General features: G+C 36.6%; 1 protein-coding gene across 2 annotated transcripts in view; it reads right to left on the minus strand.

The window, feature by feature from the left end:
- The window catches only part of SCN7A (sodium voltage-gated channel alpha subunit 7), an 88,091-nt gene that overhangs the window by 23,660 nt on the left and 39,154 nt on the right, over positions 1 to 25,277 (minus strand). For both annotated transcript variants that reach the window (XM_084798175.1, XM_084798174.1), the window contains 8 exons: positions 23,032 to 23,101; positions 20,453 to 20,594; positions 16,275 to 16,481; positions 8,827 to 8,923; positions 7,513 to 7,751; positions 5,615 to 5,785; positions 4,766 to 5,122; positions 1,475 to 1,909 (listed from right to left, as the gene is read on the minus strand). In XM_084798175.1, coding sequence (XP_084654301.1) covers positions 1,475 to 1,909; positions 4,766 to 5,122; positions 5,615 to 5,785; positions 7,513 to 7,751; positions 8,827 to 8,923; positions 16,275 to 16,481; positions 20,453 to 20,594; positions 23,032 to 23,101 — 1,718 coding nt within the window. The remainder of the gene's footprint in view (positions 1 to 1,474; positions 1,910 to 4,765; positions 5,123 to 5,614; positions 5,786 to 7,512; positions 7,752 to 8,826; positions 8,924 to 16,274; positions 16,482 to 20,452; positions 20,595 to 23,031; positions 23,102 to 25,277) is intronic.

Consider the following 25,277-nt stretch of genomic DNA (forward strand, 5'->3'; position numbering starts at 1 on the left):
AACTATTGATTTTTTTCTTGGTTTTGTAAGTCTAAATTCATTATATTTTTATATATGGTCAACATTAATGGACTAGACTTTCAGTCTTAGCTATTCAGTCTGAGCTATTCCCACATTTTGAAGATGATAATGCACAAGGAATTTGAATCTACAAATTATACACATTTATTTTGTATACTTATGTGCCCTAAAATGTTTTTTTATCACTACAAGTTTTCTTGCTCATTCATTTATAGAATTTCACAATTATACCATCTAATATCTATAGAATATCACTTTATTTCTGGACAAATTCTCTGTGATATTAGGATAAATTTTCTTACTTCTCCCTCTAAAATAAATAATTCTTCATTTTCAGATGAGGAAACAGAAGCTTGGACATTTACGTAGTTTGGTCAAAAACAAGAAATCCTGTAGCAGTAACTTTTATTCACCTGATGTAATTGTTGTCTCTGAAGCTTGCCATTGAATATGCTCATCCTTTCTAGCTCTTTCTGAGTTCTGATTGCCTGGTTCAACTCAGCTCTTCTAGGTAAACCTCCTCTCCGAGCTGACTAATTCAAACTGGTTTCTTTCATCTCCTGACCATTTGCTCTGCTTGGTCTTAAACTAACCATTAATCTAGCAATATGTTCTAATCTTCTGGCTCCTTACTCTCTGGCCTCAGCTTCCTCTGATGACCTGCACTGGACTGCCTGAACTCTACTCCACTGCACTGACTCACTGAACTCAACTGCTTCAACTGACTGAACTGAACTCAGTTCCCCTGCCTGATCTCAACTGCCCTGACTCCCAACTGATACACTCTCTGTTTCTCCTTGTGCTGCTCGTAGATGGTTTCTCTTTCCTGTACTGCTCTCATGAGAGCTGGCTGCATCCTGTCTCTGACTTATTCTGTCAAATCTTTCTCTGATTCATCACTTTGTCTGCCCCCCTCAGTTAGACATCAGTTTCAAACATAGCTACTTCCTTCTACAAACTAATTTTACCTTAAAGATGTGTACTAAGGGTGTGTCTGTATACCAGCCAAAGGGATTAAAGGTGTGAGGCATGCTTGCATTCCAGCTGGATCACACAGACCTAGAAATTCTTGGGAATGTGATCCCTTGCAGAGCAGCTATGTTGCTGGATTAAAATTCTGCTACAAGGAAGGATAGCAGGCTACCAAGAAGAGACTTGATACCCTATGAACATATACAGGGGGAGGAGGTTCCCCTTAGTCACAGTAATGTGGGAGGGGAGTAAGGGGAACACGGGAGGGAGGGAGGAATGGGAGGATACAAGGGATGGGCTAACAATTGAGATGTAATATGAATAAAATATATTTTAAAAATTCCTCTACAAAATCGAGTAGTGAGGGGAGGTGGAACTAGGATCAAAATTACAGATTAGCTCTATAATGTCGATATGGATGTAATTTTGGGAACAACCCCCCAAATCCATACTGAATAATGACTATAATAGGACACCTTACCTCTTTACTGTCTCCATTCCTAGACTTGCACTGAGTCTCCTTGTTATCCAGATTTTCTATATCAGATTCTCCTGAAGCAATTGGCACAGTTCCTGAGACACTGGGACTGACATTCAGCGACTGGCTCTCAGATTCAGTCATTGGCGTTTTCTCTGTGCCACTGCTCTTTTCATTATATTTGAGGAATGTTGGGGTGTCACTCAGCTCAGAAAGAGTGTGTCCAGAAACATTCTCTTTAACACTGGGATCACATATTTGGCCCGCTGCTTCCGAAGGAACAGTTTCCTTTTTGCACAATATTTTAAGAAGCACACAGTTCATTCCTCTCTTTATCCTGGCCATGGCTAGCTGAAAGTTTTTTGCTTCTTTGCTCACTTCCGTTTTAGCATCATATGAACTGAATGAGCTCACCAGTGCCACAAAGAGGTAAAGTATCTTTTAAAAAGAAAAGAAAAAGAAAGAAAAGAAAAAATGGCACTTAGTGTATCTTGTTTGTTTCATTTTGTGTAAGAACAAACCTCTAAGACTGCCAGTCTGAGACATGGAAACTTAACAACTGCACCACAGTGCTCATTGTCAGGTGCCATGCTGGAAGATTTGTGAACAGACTTCTCTTCTGCTGTTTTGTAGGCTGCTGTTGGTGCTGTTGTAGTTGTAGTTGTTTTGTTTTGATGCTTAGAGATTGAACTTGAGGACTTGAGGACTTGTGACTCCTGGCAGGAATTTTTGCGACTTTACCAAACAACTAATTTCAAGTTCACAACACCCTCCTGTGCAGTTTGATTTGTTCCTGTATCCCAGGTGAAAAAGATAACAAGGCAACAGTAGCATATACTTTGACTTTTCTATCACTATATTATATAGTCATAATTTGGGGTGGTAGTAATGTTTGCCTTAGAGCAGCTAATGAATGATGAGGTGACGGAATCTAATAAGCCAACCGGCAAGGCCATGAATAGTGGTTGTGAGTTTTACCCAAGAGGAACAAATAGCCATCATTCTCCAAAGCATTCAAGCAGGGCATTATTCAATAACTTATATGCGGAGGCTAAGGTCTGAAATAAGTGATGGTGTGAGAGAGAGGTTGGACCACTATTGTCTAAGAGAGGTGAAGTTAGGAATGTAAGGACCTTTGAGGAACACTAGGTCACTTCCTTTACTGTGTCAATACCTGGGGGCTGAGAGAGTAAGGTGTCCCTGAGTAATTTGGAGAGAGTGTGTATTGAGCACAGGTGATATATTTGGTGGGATTCTGTAATTGAAAAATGAGAGGAGGATGGTGCTCGGCTATGGAAGGGTTTTGGGTGTCCCCACCTGGGATCTATCTAAGAATCTCGTAAAAGAAAAGATATGTCAGGTTGTTTGGTTTGGAGAAGAAGGAAAGAAATGGCTGGTGAGGCTGGAGCCAATCGGATGCAGGGAGCAAAGGAAATAATGACTCCTGTTTTGGCTAAAAGGTCCCTTCCCAAAAAGGGAAGAGCCAGGTTGACATAACTAGGAAGGGGTGAGTAAAATGAACACCCTTTTAAATGCATCCAAGTGGTGGGGTAATAAAAGTCAATAAGGCTGACCCCTTACTCTGACAATAGGGGAACAAGACAAGTATAGTAGTAATGCCAAAATATATGCTGACTTATTTTATTGATAGTAATAAGAAATATGATAAAGGCCTGTTTAATGTATAGAGAACTACTTTTAATTTTTGTATATGTATAATAGTTTTAGATTATTGTTTTTCCTTTTTAAAAAAATCTCTTTTGGGAAACAATTGATTTCCAAGACATATAAGGCAAAGAAAATGGCAAGTCCTTTTTTTGTTCTGTGACAAATTATATATATAATTTTAATGCCATATCACTAGACCACAAGAAGGTTCCTTATTCAATTCATTGATAGTAGTTCAGTGGTAAATAAATTGAAAAGTAAAAGCTTTCTTCCTTATACAATGCAAAATACTTATACACCCATTGGTATATAATCATTGCTGTGATGTTTGGTCAAGTGAGAATAAAAAAATTATTGTTTAATAACAAGTACATATATCAATAACATCAGAATTTCTGGGTTTGGATCCAAGGCATGAGTACACCATTAACAATTCCCCAGGCCCTAGCACAGGCCCCCTGGAGCTCCACCTAATGCTTGGCTGTGAGTCTCAGCATCTGATTTGATAAGCAGTTGGGTGGGCCTTCTCAGAGAACTGGTAAGTTATGCTCCTGTCTGTAAACATAACAAAGTATCATTAGTGGTGTCAGGGGTTTATTCTGTCCCATGGAATGGGTCTCAGGTTGGGCCAGGCATTGGTTGGACATTCCCTCAGCCTCTACTCTATCTTTACCTCTGCACATCTTGAAGGACCTGAAGGGGACAAGACTGCTGCCAGAAGACCATCAGAGTCAATCAACAGACACATAGGGGCTTACAGCGACAGAGGCACCAACCAAAGAACATGCATGGGCTGGACTTAGGCCACCTACACATATGTAACTGATGGGATGTTTGATCTTCACTTGGGTCCTCTAGAAAGTTGAGTGGGTACTGTCTATGACATGGACTCTATTGCCTGCTTTTGACCACTTCACCCTAACAGGGCTGCCTTGCTTGACCTCAATGGATGAGGATGAGCTCATTCCTGATGCGACTTGATGTGCTGGGCTTGGTTGGCTGGAGGGCTCCAATCTTCTAAGGAGAAGTAGAGGAGGAGTGTGGGAGGAAGGGGACTATGGTTGGAATGTAAAGTGAATGTAAAAATTAAAAAGAAAAATAAAACAAATCCCCCAAATAATGCCAATGTGCAGGTAGGTTGACAGCCAGTGTTGCATTTAAAATTTAATGGATAAACGAATCTTTTGGGAATAGATTTAAAAGGTGAATTATGCTTCCATATACCTTTATGGGATTGGAATCTGCAGGTCTAATGATTTCCACATGATGTCAAAACTACTTTGACTACAATATTATGACCTAGTGCTAGCCAAGAGAAATCTTATAGAAATCACACATAAAGAGAGGAAATATTACTGCATTTAATTAAACTATATGTACTTTAATATTATTGTAATATAATATAAATCTATTAATAACACACATTCTTTTAAGACTTCAAGTCCAGTACACATTTCTCAATTACCACATGGCCCAAATTGAACCAATTATATTTCAACTGATAATCACCAAGTACCCACTATTTTGGACAATTAAGCTATAGATGGCTGGATCCCACCAACAAACGAATATACACAGTATACCAGATGTTTTGTTAAGAAAAATATAAGGGCAATCAATACTTACCAATAAATTTCCAATTAAAATGACCACTATGTAAAAAGGAATACACCAAAACTGGCCAACAACCTCCATACAGTCCCATAATGTCTCTATCCACTCTCCACAGAGAATTCGGAACACAGTCATGTAGGCATGGAGGAAGTCACTCATGTGCCAGCGCGGGAGTACACAGTCTTGGTCTATGCGGCATACACAATCTTTGTAACTTTGACCGAAGAGCTTCATCCCAAACACAGTAGAGAAGTAAACAAATATGAACAGCAACAGGACCAAGTCTTTCAGGGCCACCAAAGTGTTGCCAAGGATATGCATCAAATTCTTAAATGGTGGCACATATTTCCCCAATTTAATAAATATCAACTAATAGACACATGTAAAATAAAAGGAAAGAAAACAACAAAGGATAAGTGTTGATTATAGTACATAGTTAAACGTTTCATCAATATTATGTAGTTATGTATTTATGGCCTTTAAAGTCATAGCAATCAACATTATTAATAAAACAAGTGACTATTTTACATTCATAATACATCCTACACACTTTATAGCTTTGTACACTATTTCTATAATATGATCTTAACATACTTGTTAATATTGTACTTTTGCTATTGTGATAAATTTGAATTTTAATATCTGGTGGGGCATAATATCCACTCTGTTTTTGTTTTTATTTGTAACATATTTGTTTTTTCATAATATTAAAATTCTCCCACATTTATATTCACAGAAAATGTTAAATACAATTAGATTGACTGAACGAATTTCACAGAGGATCCTAATATTTTCCTTATATGTTTCAATAGTGTTCTTTCATGTTCAAGAAAATAAAGATTAGGAAATAAAAATACTTACCGGGAATAACATAAAAATATCTATTCCTTCAATATTTATTAATAAAATTCCTGTTAATCCAACAAAGACAATTATAGTGTCAACAATATTCCAGCTTATTTGGAAATACACATATGGATGCACAGCGACTATCTTCAAAATCATTTCTATTATATAAATTCCAAGAAGAACCTAAAAGAAAATGAAGCAAATGGCTAAAAACGATTCTACAGTTGAACCTATTATACACTGACCAGTGACATGGTAGGACCTCCACACTCCTGCCTGCTACACAGCTTTTTTTCAGATCCTAATTGGTTTAGGGTATGTAATATGATAATTTCATACATTTTGTTTAATTTTCTATTTCAGGCCATAATGTGTAGAATATGATAATTTAAGAAAGCTATTATTGAAGTAAAGTTATATTTGGATAAACATTCTTATATTTTAAATACTTCTTATATATATATATATAACATATTAATACACTTAACAATTCAACTCATAAAAGAATAAGAGAAGTACATATATATGCATATACATATATACATGCAACGAAACTTAGTGAAAGAAGAAGCCATGAATTTGATGGACAATGAGGAGGGCACATGGGAGGGTGTGGAGGGGGGATAGGGGAAACGCTGTAATTATATTTATAATCTTTAAAAAGTATACACATGATCCAGAAAAATGCCAGAATAAACCTATGGAAACAGTATTTCAAAAGTTATAACGGCAGTCATTGCTACACTTTTGTTTTAACGATTTTATGTATTTACTAAAAATATGTGTGGCATGGAGGTGGCAGTGTATGGCTTTAATCCCAGCAGTTAGGAGGCAGAGGCAGGAGCATGTCTGAATTCCAGGCCAGCCTGGTCTACAGTGTGAGTTTCAGGACAGCCAAGGCTACATCAAGAAACCCTACACACAAAACAAAAGAAAACTAAAACAAAACAAAAAAAATAGCAAGGAAAGAAGAAGAAAGGAAGGAAGAAAAAGAAAGGCAGACAAGAAGGAAGGAAGGACGGAAGGAAGGAAGGAAGGAAGGAAGGAAGGAAGGAAGGAAGGAAGAAAAAGAAAGAAAAAGTCTCTATGTGTGGTTGGTGCAGGGAGGGTGAAGTGTGGTTACATTCAGAAGCCAGAAAGGTCAAACCCAGGCTCAAGCTGGAGTCACAGGCAGTTGAGAGCTGCCAGCTGTGGGTGCCTGGAGCTCCAGGAGCTAACTTAGGCACTCTACAAAAAGCAGTATGAACTTTAATTACTGAGCCATCTCTTCAGCATCCTGTTATTGTAGCATCAAGTAAAAATGTATATTTTGAATGCACTGCTATTTTCTTTTGTGTATAGTACTTAGCAACTACATAACAGAGTTAAGAAACTTAAGCAACATACATTTTCTTGAGTGTTAACATGTTCATAAATCCCTAGAAATCCATTTGACTTTTTGCCTTGCCACATGAAAACCTATACATGAATCTCAAAATACCTCGTTACAGTGTTAAACACCAATCTAACATAAAGAGAGACAATTGGAACAAATGGGTCCGGGTATGGCTGTAGTCAGGATTCAGAATTCCAAAAGGAGCTACCAGTGTTATTAGCACACTCCTGCTCTATGTTCATTATAGGACAGCCATACCTAGGATGTATGTTTGGGAAGGGTTAAACAGTAAATCATCTCCATCTGATTTCATTGCCAGGAGGCAGTATAGGATTCCAAATCTAAATGGTCGAATTTGAATTCCAATTGTAAAACTGCCCATGATGACACTATTTGAGCATAACGTCTTACTCAATGCAAATACAATCCAGGCCTACAGCAACATAGTGAGTTATAAGACAAAACAATAAAGACAGCAATTACAAAATAAAATATCTGAAACTGTGAATGAAAACAATGACTGATGCGCTCTTACCAAGTGTCCAATGGTGAGGAGATCCAGTAGCTCCTCACTCATTGGAAAATGATATAGGGCCAGGAAACATATGTTTAAAATGATGCATATGACAATGAAAAGATCAGCAAATGGGTGTGTTACAATTCTGTCAGCAAATTTGCTCAGTTTTACCCAACAGGGGCAGCATTTCCAGATGAAGCAGGTTTTAGTAAACTTATACCAACACAGTGGGCATTTCTTCCTAGATATTTCTGGTTCTGAAATAAAAGATGAGAAATGTTGGGTATTGAAGAATTGTTTAAATTCTTGACAGACAAATTTAACGTTTTCATGCAAAGGACACTACAGATGTTGATTTTGTATCTAGAGTTAGAAAATACAAATAGTCTATAGTAATACATAGCAAAGTGAAATCTTGGTCTCTCATTTTGTTTATGATTATTGATCTAGATAAATGTAATGTTAAGGAAGCAAACAATGTATTAACAGGAAAGCATACATTTATCATAAACCACATATGGGTGAGAATAACATGCTTTTCAATTTCTAGATTTAATGATATATCATCTAGAAATATATGCTCTTGAAGTCATCTATGATAAAGAAATGCTGGTTATATATAAAAACAAAAATGTAGGTGAATCTAAAGTACTTGAGATACTATGATTATACAGGCAATCTTTGAGCAACATGAGATTAGGGCAAAGACCTCTGCATCCAAAGGGGCAAATATAACCTCCCTCCAACAGCAAGGATAATACCCTGACGTTGTCCAGAAGACTTACTAATACATAATACAAGCAGTCACCTAACATGTTCTTCCTGTTTTATATGCTCTAATTGTGGTGGAAATCTGTGAACCATGGGAAACTGCAATGTACAATTAATTGAAAAGACAAGCTGCTCCTGTGGAGGGGACTAGCACTGTAAGGACTTTCAGAAGGTAATCGAACTAAGCCTATTGCAAAAGCCACAGGAGGCGGTTACAAAATGGTCATGGTTAAATACTGAAATTAATACCATACAGCTGTGATTTAATTCTACCTCTTTACATTCGTGCAAATTTCTCTCAACTGCAACTGCTACAATTTGTAGTCTGTGATTACTCCTTGATTACAGGTATGTGCCACCGTGCCCGGCATAGCGACACAGTCTAATGTTGAAGACACCTTATTCTTTAGTTTCATATATTGATCATCCTAATATACTCGTTTTGTTACTTACATTTTGCATGTTCTCATATTCTAAAGGAACTGCTTAATTATTTAAGAACGAGTTTTGTAGACAGTTCCTTCATTCCTGAATAGAGTACAAGTAGGTTTTTCACTTTACCTTCTTTGTGTCCAAGCGTAGTTTCTTCCAGTACATCCAATGTAGTGTTTATAGAAGTTGGTGATCTTTTCCTCATTTCTATTTGTGTAGTTTTTATCTAAAAGACATTTAATGGGCTTAGTAGTGGCTAGATCCAACCTCCACACCTTTACACCATGACTTTAACTAAATATGGGATTTGACCTTTCTGCAGCTTCTTGCTTCCAGGGCTTTTTCTGTTCTATCACTGCCCACTTCCTATGGTGCTGGCTGTACGCGAATTATTTAGAGTTAGCTTAAAAATAAGTGCTAAAACTTGAAGGCAATCAAAATTTCCACTCTGAGCTGAACAATAAATAGAGCAGAGTAGTAAATGCTATCAGTGCTATTTATAGCCCAAAGGCAATTGACAACGATTACGGGATTATTATGGGATATCTATTTGCCAAGTATGTTACCGAGCAATAAGAACATTTCCTGAAAACCACAGTGTTTTTGCCCAAGAATATACTAATGTTAAAACACAGTCAATTGGCTCAATAAAATTAAACTTATTGGGACAGATGATTAAATAGATCTAGAAGAATCTAAGGCAGTGGAATGGATTGAAAGGATTGTTTGGACAGAAAACATTAAGGCAGTTAATAAGTAGAAGTGCTCTAACTCCATAACGCATTCATTTTTTCCAGTGCCTCACGTCCCCTCAGCAAAGTTTTCATTATATGCTCTGCTTGGTTTGTTTTACAGTATGTGTGTGTGTCTATGTGTGTGTGCATGTCTGTGTATGTGTGTGTACCTTTTGACAATGATTTTTCTTTTAGGAAATCATCTTCATATAAGTCGCTACCTTTGGGTGTAGGTCATAATATGCCAAGTGACCCCTTCTACCAGAGGAGTTGGCCCTCCTGGGGCTGTTTCAGACAGCAACAGTTTGGTGGAGTCACATCAGTTATGATGATTACCTCTGTGGGAGAGGGAAGAGTCCTCAAACATGGCCTCAACAATTCCTAACCACAACAGATTCTGGTTTTCACTCTCTTTCAATTTTCCAAAGATATTTAAGTGAAACAAATATGAAATTATTTTTAGATATGTTTAAAGGATTATATCACAATTTCCAATGGTCACAGCCAGTATCAGTAATTTCTTACTATCATCCAACGCCATATCCAATTCTTATATTCAACTTTCAATTCTTATATTCAACTTATATTGAACTTTGTTCAATAACATTCTACTACAGTTGATATGGTACAAGCAAAATACAAATAAGTTTCACACATTGTACCTAACTGGTAAGTATTTTAATTATCTTATTATTTTAATTTATTTTTCACATGATTTATGTTTAAAATATTGGATCACTTATACTATAGAATTTTTCACAATTTTGATTTAGCTATTTTTGTTTTAATTTAATCTTTGTCTCTCTCTCTCATATGGTTATTTTATGATAGGTTATTAGATTACAGGCACATTAGATGTAGCTCAGTTTTCCACAAGAAGATAATGTGTGTAGCTCTATGGGGTTTCCTAGTAGTAATATCAGAAAATAATTTCATTTTGTTCTGGAGATAACTCTGGATTTCTGACAGTGTCATAGTTTTTCTCCTTATTAGACCTAGAGTTTTGTGCACATATTGTACTGTGGTTATCTTTATCACAGTATCCACAATATTTAGAAAACTGTCAATACTGTTTAGATACATGTTATAAGGATGTCAGCATAGAGGTAGCCTCCACGTTCAAATTACTTGCATTATTCTGGTTTTAAGTTTTTTAATTTTTGTGGATATAAATTCCTGTTCCCACTTTATTTGCTTTTTCTTTTTTATTATTTTAAATTATTTTTTTCTTTTTTACATGTACATTTATATTATTACACATATACACAATAAACTACATACAGCAAAAAGAACCGTGAAACAATCAGTAATTATATAAAAGTTACATTCATAGTGTTTTGGCTATTTGTACTTTGCAACCTTGAAGAAAACATCTTTCCTATCTTGGTGCATCTAAATTCTGAATGTAAATGCACATCTATCATATCTCATCTTTATTAACTTGAAACATCTCTGTAGACCTAAAAACATCTTAACCCCTAAACAACAAAGCTTAATTGAAAACCTAAACTATCTGTTCTGCAACCCCATCAGAGACTTGAGAAAAAAATACAATTAATTACTTGATTAGACAGGAAGTATCAGTTAGCAGCTTTCAAAATGAGAAAATGACAGAGACGCTTTGCTGCCTGAACAGTTACCCAAAACTCTCTATAACTTTGGAGCATCATCTTCAGCCTTCTGTCTCAGTGTGTGTGACAGCACATTTGTGAAGTGGCTAATGGTGTATAGGAAAATTACCAATGTAATCGGGTCACTTTACAATCATACTATTTTGGCGCTGGACCATAAGAAATGTTACTTAGTTAAAGAGAGTCCATGAGATTATAACCCACTTATGTATGATTAGCTACTTCATCGTGGTGAGCTTTGGACCACACCCCCATTTACTCTAGTAACATTAGAAAGGGAAGCCTCGCAAAGCTCCTGTAAGTATTTAAAATACCACATGCAAACATGGATCAGAGCTTCTTTGAGACCCATCAATGGAACCTACTTCCACCTGGTCAAAAGAATGGACTATGTGTTCTACCTCTGCCCCTAGATGGATAAACAACACTCTGATTGACCTCCAATATTAGAACATATCAAGCCATTGTCTTCTACCTTAAGAGTTAATCAATCTGGGTCTCTTAATAGCCAACCTTTAGAAAGGGCTGGTTCTTGGTAGCCTGCTATCCTTCCTCTGAGTGCCACTAGGTCTCCCCATCTAGGGGACGTGGTCAAATATGGGGCACCAGAGTACATGTGAAAGTCATTTCCTACTCTCCACTCAACTGTGGAGAATGCCCTGTCCATTGGCTAGATCTGGGTAGGAATTTGAAGTTTCCGGCCTGTATTGTCGAGACTTGATACCCTATGAGCATATAAAGGGGGAGGAAGTCCCCCTCAATCACAGTCATAGGGGACAGGAGTAAGGGGAAAATGGGAAGGAGGGAGGAATGGGAGGATATAAGGGATGGGATAACCATTAAGATGTAATAAGAAAAAAAAAAAAAAAGGGCTGGTTCATCTGAATAGTGACCAGCAGTAATTGTTCCCTTAAAGAGACAGTCTACTTGTACTTCTAAGAATCTCCAGTTCAAATGCAAATTTTCACTGTATATCCTTCCCACTTTTCTGAGTTTGAATTTAAAAAAATAATATTTCCCTTTCCTTTTTGTATCTAACTTTTGGAGCCCAGTCCTTGGCTAAAGTAAAAGGCATGACTCTTCGTCGATGCAAATGTCCTCTCCTTCCAGCAGGCAATGAGATTTACAGCTTGCCTTGCCTGTTAGCTTATTCTCAATAAAACTGGTCCAGAGCATCTTTGTGGATCTTTTTAAGGTTTCTGTTTTTATCAAAATAATATTGGTTTTGATTGTGTCTGTATATGTATGTGATGTGGTGTGTGTGTATGTGAATGTATATTTGTGTGACATGGTGTGTGTGTGTGATATATGTATGTGTGTATGTGTGTGAGTATGAATGTGCCATGGTGTGTTTTTATCTGTGTGCTTTGGTGTGTGTATATGTGTGTGATGTATTGTGTATGTATATGTGTGTATATGTATGTAAGTGTGTTATGTGATATGTGAGCATCATAGTGTGTGTTTATCTGTGTGATATGTTATGTGTATTGTCTGATGTGGTGTTTGTGTATGTGTGTGATATGATGTATGTATATGTATGTGATGGGTATGTGTGAGAGTGCATGTGTACGTGTGTGTTTGTATGCATCTATGTGTATGTATGTGATGTGGTGTGTGTGCATGTGTGTGTGTGTCTGATGTGTGTGTGTGTGCATAAGTATCTCTGAATGCAGAAGAGGACAGCTTTGAGAATTTGATTCTCTGTATCCACTTTTACAGGGTGTTATAAGGCTCAAACTTGGACCATCATCAGGTTTGTATGACAAGCATTGTTATGTGTTGAGTCATTTCATTGTCCTTATCTTTAAATATTTATTAATAAGATTAAGAACACATAAGGGAAAGTAGTGAACCAAGGCTTCTCCCAACTGGTAAAAAAAAAACAAAACTAGTACCAGTGTGTATTAATGAATGTTTGCAGCTGTCAGTCCTCAACAAGAAATACACAGTGGAATTCAACAGTAACTTTCAAGTGACGGGCATAGTGGAAACTGACTTTATATGTTGCCATTAATGTTTCTATTACTGTTTAAATTAATGCAAAAATACAGCCAAATACGTAAAACTTTTGCATTAATATACTTTCCTCCAATCAGAATACTCCATGTTATTATATATTCTTTCATTTGTTCTATAAAGTGCATCTTTATAGTCTCTGATCCTCTATAATCATTATTATATGTGAACCAAATTTAATTAGGAGCCACTGTGAACATTTATGACATCTGGTATTGGCACAAATATATGTGGCATAATATATGTTAAGCATTTTACAAAGAGGATGGCATAAACTAAATAATATATGTTTCATCAAAGTAATATTATATTCTTATGAACTAGTTTACATATAACATGAGGATTTTTCCATAAAAATGTCCTATGTTGTATCTGGGCATGGAGGTGCATGCCTATACTTCTTTCAGGATGCAGCCTGAGGAAAGGGGATGAGTTAAGCACCATCTTGGGCTACATGGTTGAATTCTAGGTCTGTCTCAACTGTATTATGAAACCATAAGTCAACAAGGAATCCAAAAACCAAAGTCCAAATATCCTTGGTCTGCATTGCTGCTGCTGATAAATCAAAGTTATCTTTTGTCTGCTCTGTGACACTGATGATGGCCTTAGTGACATTTCTTCTTTATCACTACACATTGTTCTGAGTGTGTTTCATTTAGACTTCACACCATCTTATGGCAGATAGTATAAATGGCACACATTTTATTGATAAAGAAGAAGCTGATGTCTCCCAAGACTGACAGTGTTGCTGAACATCATGCATCTATTATGTGGCTAAAGTGAACTAAAGTCCACATTTGTCTAATTGGATCACTCTGCTTTTAGCCCACAAAATTCTCAGATTCCCAACAGTATGATAATCTGTTAATAAGCCATCTCTTTGTAAGTCCATCTTTAGAATTTGGAACTTGACCCGATTTCAAAAGGACATTCAGTAATTGAATTCTTCTCTCCTGACATATATAAATACAGAAAGAAAAGAAAATAAATCTTATAAAAATGGATCTTATTCTCAATTTCCAGAAATCTCTACACGGGAAATGTTTAGGATTCTTCCAGGAAGCAAAGTATTCATGACTGAAAGATTTTAATAAATCAAGGAAACCATTATTAAATCCAAATTTTACCAAAGTGACAGAAGATATCAGGAAATGCCAAAGCTCTTTCATAATTAAAGCCAATAGAAAACACCATTTAGGAATAAGGGAAGTATTGTTAAGCTGTTGGGTACACTGAGATATAGGGACAAGCCCCTGAGACTCCAAAATGCCACTTTAAAACAAAGTCCACATCCAACATTTCCTTCAGACACTTCGAGTTCAGTCTGAAGGACTCAGGACTCCGAGACAGAAATCTTTTGTAATTTCCTTTCTTATGACTTAATTATGAGTGACAATGGCCTCTTTTGTACATGTTTTGTTCATACAGTCCACAATTGCTTCCTGTTCAAAGGCATGCATTTATGGACACAAGAATCTATGAAGTCATCGAGTATATATCGATATCCTGTTATTTAAGTTCCTCTTGGGGTACAGTTATTTTCCAGAACTTGTTCAGCAATGATTGCTACATGGATGGAGGGGCTAGGATTCATCTACTTGGAACTTAGAAGGAACTTCTTGTAATAATTAATCTCTCAGCCAGCCTTCCTCCAATTTTTAATTAGTGTCAGATTTCTTATTGCACTTTTATAATCCACCCACTTATATTACCATCTTTCCATAGAAGAATTCTCTAATGTACTACCTCTCTAACTTTTGTTTTCTGTATCAACTTTGACTATCTCCCAGACTTCCTGAAAAGTATTTCAAGGAAGATGTGCTATCACTTGCAATGCCCAATGCTACTCTGTGTTGCATTCCTGTTGTATTGGCATTTCAATTTAAAAATGTTTTGGCATGGTTACATAAAGCTGTTTAAAGTTAGAATTCATTACACTTCAATTTCTACAAAGTACATGCGTGTCTAAACATGTTATCTTATGGCTGCATTCTCCAGATTGCAATGGTGGGCTTTTGAGAACACCAGATATAAAGGCTGGAGAGGTGCCTCAGAGGTTAAGAGCTCTTGCTGCTCTTCCAAGGGCCTTGAGGTCAGTCACCAGCAACCACATGATGGCTCACAACCATCTATGAGATCTGGTCCTGTCTTCTGGTATACAGGCTTGCATGCAGGCAGAATACTGTATACATAATAAATTAAGTAGCACTTTAAAAATGATGTGATACAGTCTCCTGACCATCATTTCTGCTTATAATTTCAGATTCACAGACTGAATTCTTGTAGGAGGTTAACAATCTGGAAATTATTTATGTAGTGTAGGGGATTTAAAATCATAGTAAAATATTATTAGTTTTTATTATCATGGGCTTAATCATCCATGGATAAAATAACTACATATATTATAATGTCCATTGTTTCTTAAGCAGACCAGAAGATTTATTTATTTATGTTTGCTTTTCTATGTTTAGCATTGTACCTATAAACCTATAATCTTAGTAATTTATAGGAAAAATTGAGAAAGCCATAATTTACAACTGAGCACACTGTTCAAGGCTAATTCTGATATGTTCTATGAAGCACTTTGGAAGTAATAAACTAATTCTCTATTATAAAATGTCAAGTTAGAAGAACACAGCATATCAAGACTTTCTTAATAGTAGTAAGGCAAATTTGGGTCAACAATTATACATATGAAATATTTAAATACATTGGTATTTAAGAAGAGATAAATACAGGAGAGTAAAATAAGACAGCAAAAGGGAGTCCATTCTAGTGAAAACACATTATTTATTTTAATTATTTATTTTTTATTTTAATTATTTAATTTATTTTATTTTATTAAGTGTTTATCTCTTCTCTCTCTCTCTCTCTCTCTCTCTCTCTCTCTCTCTCTCTCTGTGTGTGTGTACATTATTTGTGTTTATTGTATGTGTGCTTGTAGAGTCTGAAGAGGATGTCAGAGTGCCTTGGAGCTGTAATTACAGGAGGCTGTGCTGACTGATATGAACACTGGGCATCATAGTCACATCTGCAAGAACATACTTTTAAATGAATAGCCATCTTATTAGCACCAAAGCACTTCTTTTTCGGTTAGTATACCATGCACAGGTATGACATCTATAAGAAGGACATATGTTCCAAGACTTTGAGAAGTTCTTCTATTTTTGTGGATCATAAAAGCACAAATGTATACCTCAATTGTTTCATTTTCTTCTTCTTGTTCTTTCACAGTTGATTGAAATTTAGGTTCTGTGTCTGTGGATTTCTCAGAAGCTCTCTGCTTTTCCTTTTCATAGGTCATAGTGAGTACGCCTAAGAACAAACTTGCCATATAAAAGGCAAACCAGAAACTGATCATAACAAAAAATATCATGTAGACCTTTCCTGAAGCATAAAGGATCTGCAGAAAGAGAAGGAGGGAGGCGCAAAGTACAAAGAGAAACATCATTACCTTCTTATGTTTTCCCCATTTAAAATAAAAAATAAAATTTTATAAATGTTATTCAGTCATAAATTTTATATAATCAAAGCACCATCTACATCTTTAGGCACTTCCCCAAGAAGTAAATAAAAAACTTCCTTCGATTTTCGATATATATGTGAGGTATAAAGTACATGATAGCAAAGGAAGAGATGAAATTAGGAATTCCTTTAACTTAGTGTGAGCATTTGAGTCACATCTTCATTACCAGAGTAAACATTCCAAGGGAAAACTCAATTCCATGCAGTAAAGAAGCTGGAAAATACCAATATAGAAAACACTTTCTTTCTTTTAAGTACAGGAAGACTTGAAAGTATGTTGGAAAAAATCTTTTTTCCCATGATTAATTTATGGAAAAGTCACAATGTTCAATGCCAGGCTGGAAATGACAAAGCTGAAGGTGTTTCTCAGCATCTAAGTGCACTTGCTCTGAAGTCTTTAGAGAAAACCAATTAGTGAGAATACATGAGATTTATATGACATAATTACTGAGAGAAATATTTAAGTGTGGCTGAATATAGAGTTTTTTTATTTCTGAACTGATCATGTCTAGCTTTGATTTCATAATAATTACATATGCTAAATCAACAAGACTCTAGAAAAATGTAAGTAGAAAATGTAATTGATTTATGGTCCACGTCTAAATGTATATGAGTAGGACTAAAGAAAACAAATTTTTAAACAAACATGAATAATAAAAAGGTTATCTACAGGAAATGTTTTATAGCTACAGACAATTAAAGATGGTTTTAGAATAGTAGGAAGAAGAAATAGCAACACTCTTCCATTACTGGTGAGAGTGCAAACATGTACAACCACTTTGGAAATCAATCTGGTGCTCTCTCAAAAAAAAAATTGGGAATAGCTCTACTTCAAGATCCAGCTATACCACTCCTGGGTATATACCCAAAAGATGCTCCACAAAACAACAAGGACACTTGCTCAACTATGTTCATAGCAGCCTTATTCATAATAACTAGATGGGAAACAACCTAGATATCACTCAACAGAAAAATGGATAAAGAAACTGGTACATTTACACAATGAAGTACTACTCAGCTATCAAAGACAAGGACATCTTGAAACTTACAGGCAAATGGATGGAACTAGAAATGATCATCCTGAGTGAGGTAACCCAGACCCAGAAAGACACCCATGACAGGACCCAAATTTATTCTCAAACAATGTCTTATTTACTTAGAGTATGTTAGCCTTCATGATTTTACTAACATGTTAGTGCATTCAGACAGCTATTCATAATTTGATTAAATGCTTTTGTCACTTAAGTAGTTGCTATTAACACTGACATATCCAGTGTCTAGGAATGAATAGTCCTGGATTTCCCACAAGAAATGTGCAATAGTAAGGATCATATGTATTTTATCTTATTCATTAACATATGTATGTGATACCCAATAATATTTTCAATAAGCATATAATATACTGTGGAAATATTACTCCCAATCTTAGATCTGGGATAGATTGGATTCTTAACATATGATTATAATATAGGCTAAAATAACTAGGAGATACCATCTTTTTAAGACAGGGTCTGTGATAAAACTCAGGTCAGCTAGCATCAAACATACAATCCCCTTGCCTCAGTGGCTGACATTACAGGTGTGCACCTTCCCAGATTAAAAAGTACATCCTTGTTAGCATATAATAATGTGGAAATTCTTGTTTTATTAGGTCTTAGTATAAAATTGGCTAATTCTAGAACCAATTTCATAGGGTCTGTATGAAGATAAAATGAAGCAATGCATAAAAAAAATTTTAGCACACGGCAGATCCAAAATAAAATTTAATTATACTGTTAAACTCAACTTTGCTTGTGAATTTTATTAGTGTGTCACAAGAAATATTGTAAATGGAAATGAATACATTATGAACTTTGTCTCTGCCAATTATATTATTTAATCACTTTTAAAATACTTATTTTAGTTCCCTCCCATGTGTGTGTGTGTGTGTGTGTGTGTGTGTGTGTGTGTGTGTGTCTTTGCACACATGCTTAGAGGTATGTACAGAGCTAAGACGAGGGCATCAACTCTCCTGAAGCTGAAAATACAGGCGCTTTTAGCTACTTGAAACTTGTGGTGGGAAGCAATTTGAAGCTATTTAGGATAGCCAGAAATGCTCTAAACCACCAAGCAATATCCAGTTTGTTTCCTACCATCTTCAAATGATCACAAACGCACACATACTCACATATCACATCTTGCTCATAATACAGGTAAATATATTAGGTATGTGACTTGCTATGGAATCCCATTCTCTACGCACAGCTATTGTCACTTTCACCAAAGCAGACGGAGGCAGTGCGAACTGCTGACATGCCCTTCTAAAAGCAACAGGTAAGAACGGCCATTAAAACCTCAGCTGAGACTGTAGCCGTTCTCTATTGTACTCTGTATATGCAAGCTGTGTGCAACTGTGCCGCGGTGGCATGTGGCCTAGTGTGTACCTGAAGTGTGGGGGATAAGTAGGTATGATGGTGTATGAAGTGTGGAGGATAAATACGGGTGATGGGGGACATCTGTGACACTACAAGGCTGTCATTGTCCATGTTGGGGTGAGACTTTTAGTGGCACAAATTCTTTAGGTCATTTATGCCCCAGTGGTTAACTTACAACCAGGCTGCATAAACACCCCGGTGGAGGATTTTTGGCCTCTCATTGGCACCTTATCTTAGGGGTATCAGACATGTATTTATATATTGATCCAGTGAAACAGGGCACTCAACACAACATATGTTTTCAAAAAGATTACTCTCAACTCTAGAAATTTTTAGAATTTAAAGCGGCAACCCTTTGCTCTAGTATCTTTTGATATTAACTATTCTTATTTGCTCATAACATTACATATTTCACGGTAATGGAGATGGTCTTTAACGGAACTCTAAGTCTCTATTGTAACCAGTACTGTCCCTTTTTGGGAGACCGCTATTCAAAAGTTGCTATGAAGGCAAATTCTCAAAATTTAGATATTGTGTTCATAAAAATAAGTCATCACTCATTACAACTGGAACATTATTTAATATTTAAGTAGAAAGCATAAAATATAATAAAAGGAGACAGAAAATTTCACTTAATAAAGTATTACTTATTGTGTACCAAACTTATAGGCTCAAAATATTTTTGCTCAGTAATTAAACACATTGTATGTGTCACACATATCAAACAGGTCATCATCACACTTGTTGGAGCAAGAAGGTGAGGTCCAGTGGGCATACTTGAAATTTGGGACATGTCATTCAACCCACTCAAATCTTATATAAAAGATAAGTAAACAAATGTTCTTCAACTTAATATGGTATTATGTCTCAATAAATTCCTGTGGCGCTGAAAGTGTGTAAGTTGCACATGCACTTAGTGTGGCTGACCTGGCAAATAGCATAGCTTAGCACGACTGCACACACCACAGTGCATGGCTGCTCCACTGGGACTGTGTGGCTGCTGGTGTTGGGGCTGCTGCCACTGTCCAGTGTGAAGAAAACATATTAGAATGCAATGGGTATGATCAGAATTAAAACCTGAGTGTCTCTATGACTGAGTGCTATTGCTTGGCACCATTGTAAACCGCAATGTCTTAAATGAAACCCTTGTAAACAAGGGTCTGTGCATTAACCACGGAGCACTGTTGTAAAGCTAAGATATCAGAGGCCAAACACTCATGGCACAGGAGTTGATAGAGTTTCACCCTCAACAGCTGTGAGTCTTTGCTTCTCTCCTTGAATTCTTCTTCACACAATCCCTCCCTTCAAACAAACTGTGAGTGTGTGTGTAGTCACAATATCATTTTAACATCTTAAGTTTTGGCCTGTGTTGTACAGCGGTGGGGAAAATACTTCTAACATATGCAGGGCAGATAATCTCAGATGATCTTTTTACCTGGTGATAAAGTAATTCAGGGTAATCCTGGGTCATCAGTCGAAACATAGCAAGTAAGGCCCAGCCAAAATTGTCAAAACTCGTGAAGCCATTATCAGGATTTGTGCCCTCTTTTACACACACATAACCTTCGGGACACTGGCTAAAGAAGACAAAGAAAGGAACGTGTGTGATATTAAGCATCTTTCTGGCAATGGACCAATTATAAATGCTACCCTCTGCCTAAGTGCATAGAGATAGCTCCTTGCATAAAGGTAATCAATTTTGCTTTTTACATAAAACACTAAAATTCACTTATATTTCAAGTTGATGCACATGAAAGTTGAAAGAGAATTATAAATACTCTCAAATTGGCTTTCAAAAAACGATTCTTTAAAGATTGATATAAATTGATGAAAATGTATATGTTCATCACATCTATTCCTTAAACATTTATATATCATTGAATGACTAAATTAGGCTAATATATGCATAGTTGAACATGACAAGAATACTTACCATTTTCAAGAATATAATGTAGTCTTATTATTCATATTTTTGCTGTTAAAATCAAATTAGAGCAGCTGAAAGTGTAATGCTGTGATAAACTATTACGTCTAGTTTTTTTTGAGTCCTCGTGTTCAAGCCATAACACACGAAAAATAAAAAAAAGAGAGAGTGAAGGGACAGGGAGGGGTACTGGAAAATCTCTCAATGTCATAGTGAAAGTATAAATGTTAGAAAATAGCCCTGATAAAAATAAACTACAGCATTTGAAGGCTTAATTCTTCAAGTGATCTCACCTCAGACTCTCAGTCCCTATTATTTAAGGGTGAGAAAACATTTGTCACATTAATAATTGAAAAGTAGGGCTAGCACTTGGGAAAAGAGCACATTAAATATTTATGTCCTTCCCTTTCAGGGAGTTCTCAAACTTTTATCTATGTAAGGTTGGAATAATGTGGCTCGTTATTATGGTGTTGGCTCAATAAATCCTATTTTCTTCTGTCCAGGGCTTTGTCTAGTCTCTCCCCTGGCATTATTTTCAGCTTGGCCAAGCCACACGCCTTGGACATATAATGGAAGAAGTGGTTTACAAAGTCCTGTGCATGGAGCCTTGCTCTACTACAATCCTAAGAGTCAGAGCAAAGGAATGCTGGTTGTTATGCTCATCTACTAATTTGGGATAGTTTATCCTGCTGATAACTACAGTGTTAGAGGTAAAATATCATATGCCTTTTTTTTTCTTGACTTGGAATATAACACCATGCTCTTAATATTCATATGCCACTGCCTTCGCGAGGCAAACAGGATATATTTTAAAGTGGAGGGCTACTGAATACAATATTATAAAGAGAATGGCCCAAAAGCTGCATTTGAAGATAGAATAGAAACTATGGTATCAAACTCTGGAATCACCCAAAGTTATATAAACTATGCAAGTATGCTTTCTCTTCTCTGGTCCTTTAATCATTTCCCAGAATGGAAGGGTTCAAAATGAAAAAGAAAGGACATTGTGAACAGATGGCACATTAACTCTACAGAAAGCAAAGCATCGAAGACCACTTCTAAGTCAATGTGGCTAGGTAGAAACTTGTTGCTATTTTCTTATTCGTTCCATTATGCTCTACAGGACACAACCAGTGGGATGGCTGCGAGGGTTGAATCAATCTGTCACCAGCCTGATCACCTAAGTTCAATTCTCTGGACTCACATGATGAGGAGAGCTTCAACTCCCATAAGTAGTCTTCTGATTTCCATGTGTGCAATGGCACATACCCGCATATATATGTAATAAAAACAGACTGTAGTAGTTACACATGAGAATGTTACCTTGTTGAATGATCATTTACAAATATTTTAAAATAAATTTATTAATGTAAAATACATATATATGATATATACATATATAGACACAAAATAAGTAAAATAACAGTATATTGTTAATATTTCTCTTTTTTAAAGCTCCCAACCAAAAATCTGATTTACATTCTCATTTATTAATTTCTGATCCACTAAAAATAAATCAGATCTCTGCTGGAATTCCAGCTATACAATTTTATAGCTTCTTAAACTAGAATAAGTCACTTTATTAATCTTCCTATTGCTTTTCTGGAAATAGGATAATGGTATTTCATACTGTTCATTTCTGCTTTTGCTCAAAGCTGATATTTTGGAATTCTACCTCAAGGTTACAGTAGTGGAAAGTGGGGCTCTTAATGACAGAGCAGATAGAAATGGGGTCTCACGTGTTTGGTTAATGCTTTTACAGAAGGAATCTGAAAGACTTTGTCTCACTTCTGCTATGAGGACACAGCAAATAGGCACCATCTATGAGCCAATAGAGCAAGCCTCATAGATAGCAAATATGGGGTACCTGGAGCTGAAGATTTAATGAAGGAATGCATGTCTGTTGTTTCTGAGATGTGAGATGTATGGAATTTTGTGAGAAACTTCTCACGAAGAAAAAAACAGCTCTTCTGCATAGCTTTTATCACAAAGTGAGAAAATGTAGGCAACTGAGAACAGCAGTAAAGCAAATACCCCTTCAGTGAGTACATGGTAATAGCGCGCTAAAAGAGAGCATTTACCCTACCTACCCAGCATCTGTCCTGTTGCCACAAAGGAGAGCATATTTCTCGCCTTGCAAATAGTAGAAGTTTTCTCTTTCTGAAAAAAAGAAAGAAAGAAATGAGGTTCTAATTGTGAATCAGCCACATGAAGACCATCTTGCTTTCCAAAGGAGACACATATCTTCATATGTCTGTCGATGCCGCTCCCGGCCAGCAAGAAAGACACCAACACTGAGAACTCTTCTTGCAGCAGTTTATTCATGAACTTTGACTACTGGAGTGACCTCCGGAAAAGCTCCCACAGAAACTTTATAGTGTGCCTGGTCCTATCAGAGACTGCCACGTTGTCGCTATTGGTACGTTCGGATCATGCCACCTCATGCTATGCCTTGTTCAGATCATGCCACCTCACGCTATGCCTTGTTCGGATCACGCCACCCTACGCTATGCCTTCAGGCATGCGCATAAGGGGCTCGCTCAAAGGCGCATTGCGCATGCGCATAGGGAGCTCACTCAAGGGCGCATTGCGCATGTGCATAAGGGGTGCATTGCTGCGGGGAAGCAGCAGGGGGTGCTGCTATCTGTGGCTCTCCACATATGTCCTTTAGAGAAAAGAGCAAGCCCTTGCCCTTTAATCTGTCATCTCATGCACATGCCAGGGGCCTTTGGGAATGCGGATGCTTTCCTGTTCTGGAACTGAAATGGTTGACCACAGAAGGAGGAGTACACATGTCAAAATTAGAGTTCAGGAAAAATGAATAAAACAGCCACATGTGACAGTTTCCCTGAAGGAAACTACCTAATATTGCATATCTAAGGGTTGTTCCTGATGATCTGACTGAACTGAGGTCTGAATCCTCTGCCTCTTCCTAACTAGGTTCTCTTCTGTACTGAGAACCTAGTGCCAGCAACATGCTAACTGCAACTGCAAACTTTGCTAATACACTTCATAGTCTACACAGTTTGTTAGCACATGTTAAACTGCTAGACACAAGACACTACAGCTAGGAATATACAGCTTTAGGAACATGGCATTGTCAGTTCCAAATTCAAATTACAGAATCCAAAATATGGAAAAGAAAAAAATGTGTGTGTGTGTGTGTGTGTGTGTGTGTGTTTGTGTATGTACTAAACAAACATGAATTTCTTTGGTTCAAACTAAAGTCAATTTAACTGGCCACCTGTGGGGACCCATGCCAAATTCTTCCATGTTAGAAATCCTGTGCTTAGGCTGTATGCTGTGACCTCCGAGTTGCTGACCTTTACCTCACCACGAGGTCTTGTGTTCTAGGCTATCCTTGGACTATTTACCTTTGAAAAAAGTAGAGAACTCTCAACTTGGAACCACCCAGAGGATCTAGGAAGTTCTTACAAGGAACTACTCAGAGAACTAGGAAGTTCTACAGGGAGCGATTTAGGCTATTGCATTCTTGTCTGGGGGCTAGGGTGAGTGAGATAAGAATAGATCCTATTGACCTTGCCCTATATATATTCCTGCTAGTCGGCAATAAAGTGAATCTTGATCAGAAATTTCCTGACTTGATTTGTTATTTCTCGTGTCTCTGTACCCTACTTTCAATCCCCACTCTCTCTTTCAGGTGAACCCTGATTCGATTTTTCCAGCATACTGGGACCTGACAGCCACCTACAATAATTGTAGAAAATTTTACATCATAAAAATTAGCTACTATTGGTTGTTTTTTTTGTTTGTTTGTTTTGTGTGTGTGTGTTTTTTAGCTACATTCAAAACACAGATGAAATTTGATATCAATAACAGTGGGTGATCCTAACAATTGTTTTACATGAATGAACTATGCATGGTAATTGAGTTAAAATATTTCATAAATACAGTATTTCCTGTAGTTCTTAATGTGTCATTGACAAAATGGAAAAGAATGACAGGCTTTATAATAGTGTTGCACTGAGAAAGGTTTTTAAAATTACAACATTGTGCTTAAAGAAAGATGGAAGGAACCAGAGTTCTGCTATGTTTGTTGGCTTGTTTATCTTTTTTCAATAACCAATAAAGTCATAATATTTATTTTAAATAATTAGCAGATTTTAGTTATTAAATAGAAAAATACTCCAGTCAGTGCTTCAGTGAGTATCAAGATTTAATGCCCACCTCCCTTGACCTTCAGCACTAGGCTTTGTATTGGATGGAAACAGGGAATGAAACATTTAGCATGCCATGTGCTTACAATTCTGGGTTGCATCATCATCATACTATGCAGCTGGCCATGGAGCTCAACTGTTAGGATGTCTTCTTGTGT

The sequence above is a fragment of the Acomys minous genome (assembly GCF_964271855.1).
Source record: "Acomys minous genome assembly, chromosome: 10".
Lineage (NCBI taxonomy): Eukaryota > Metazoa > Chordata > Mammalia > Rodentia > Muridae > Acomys > Acomys minous.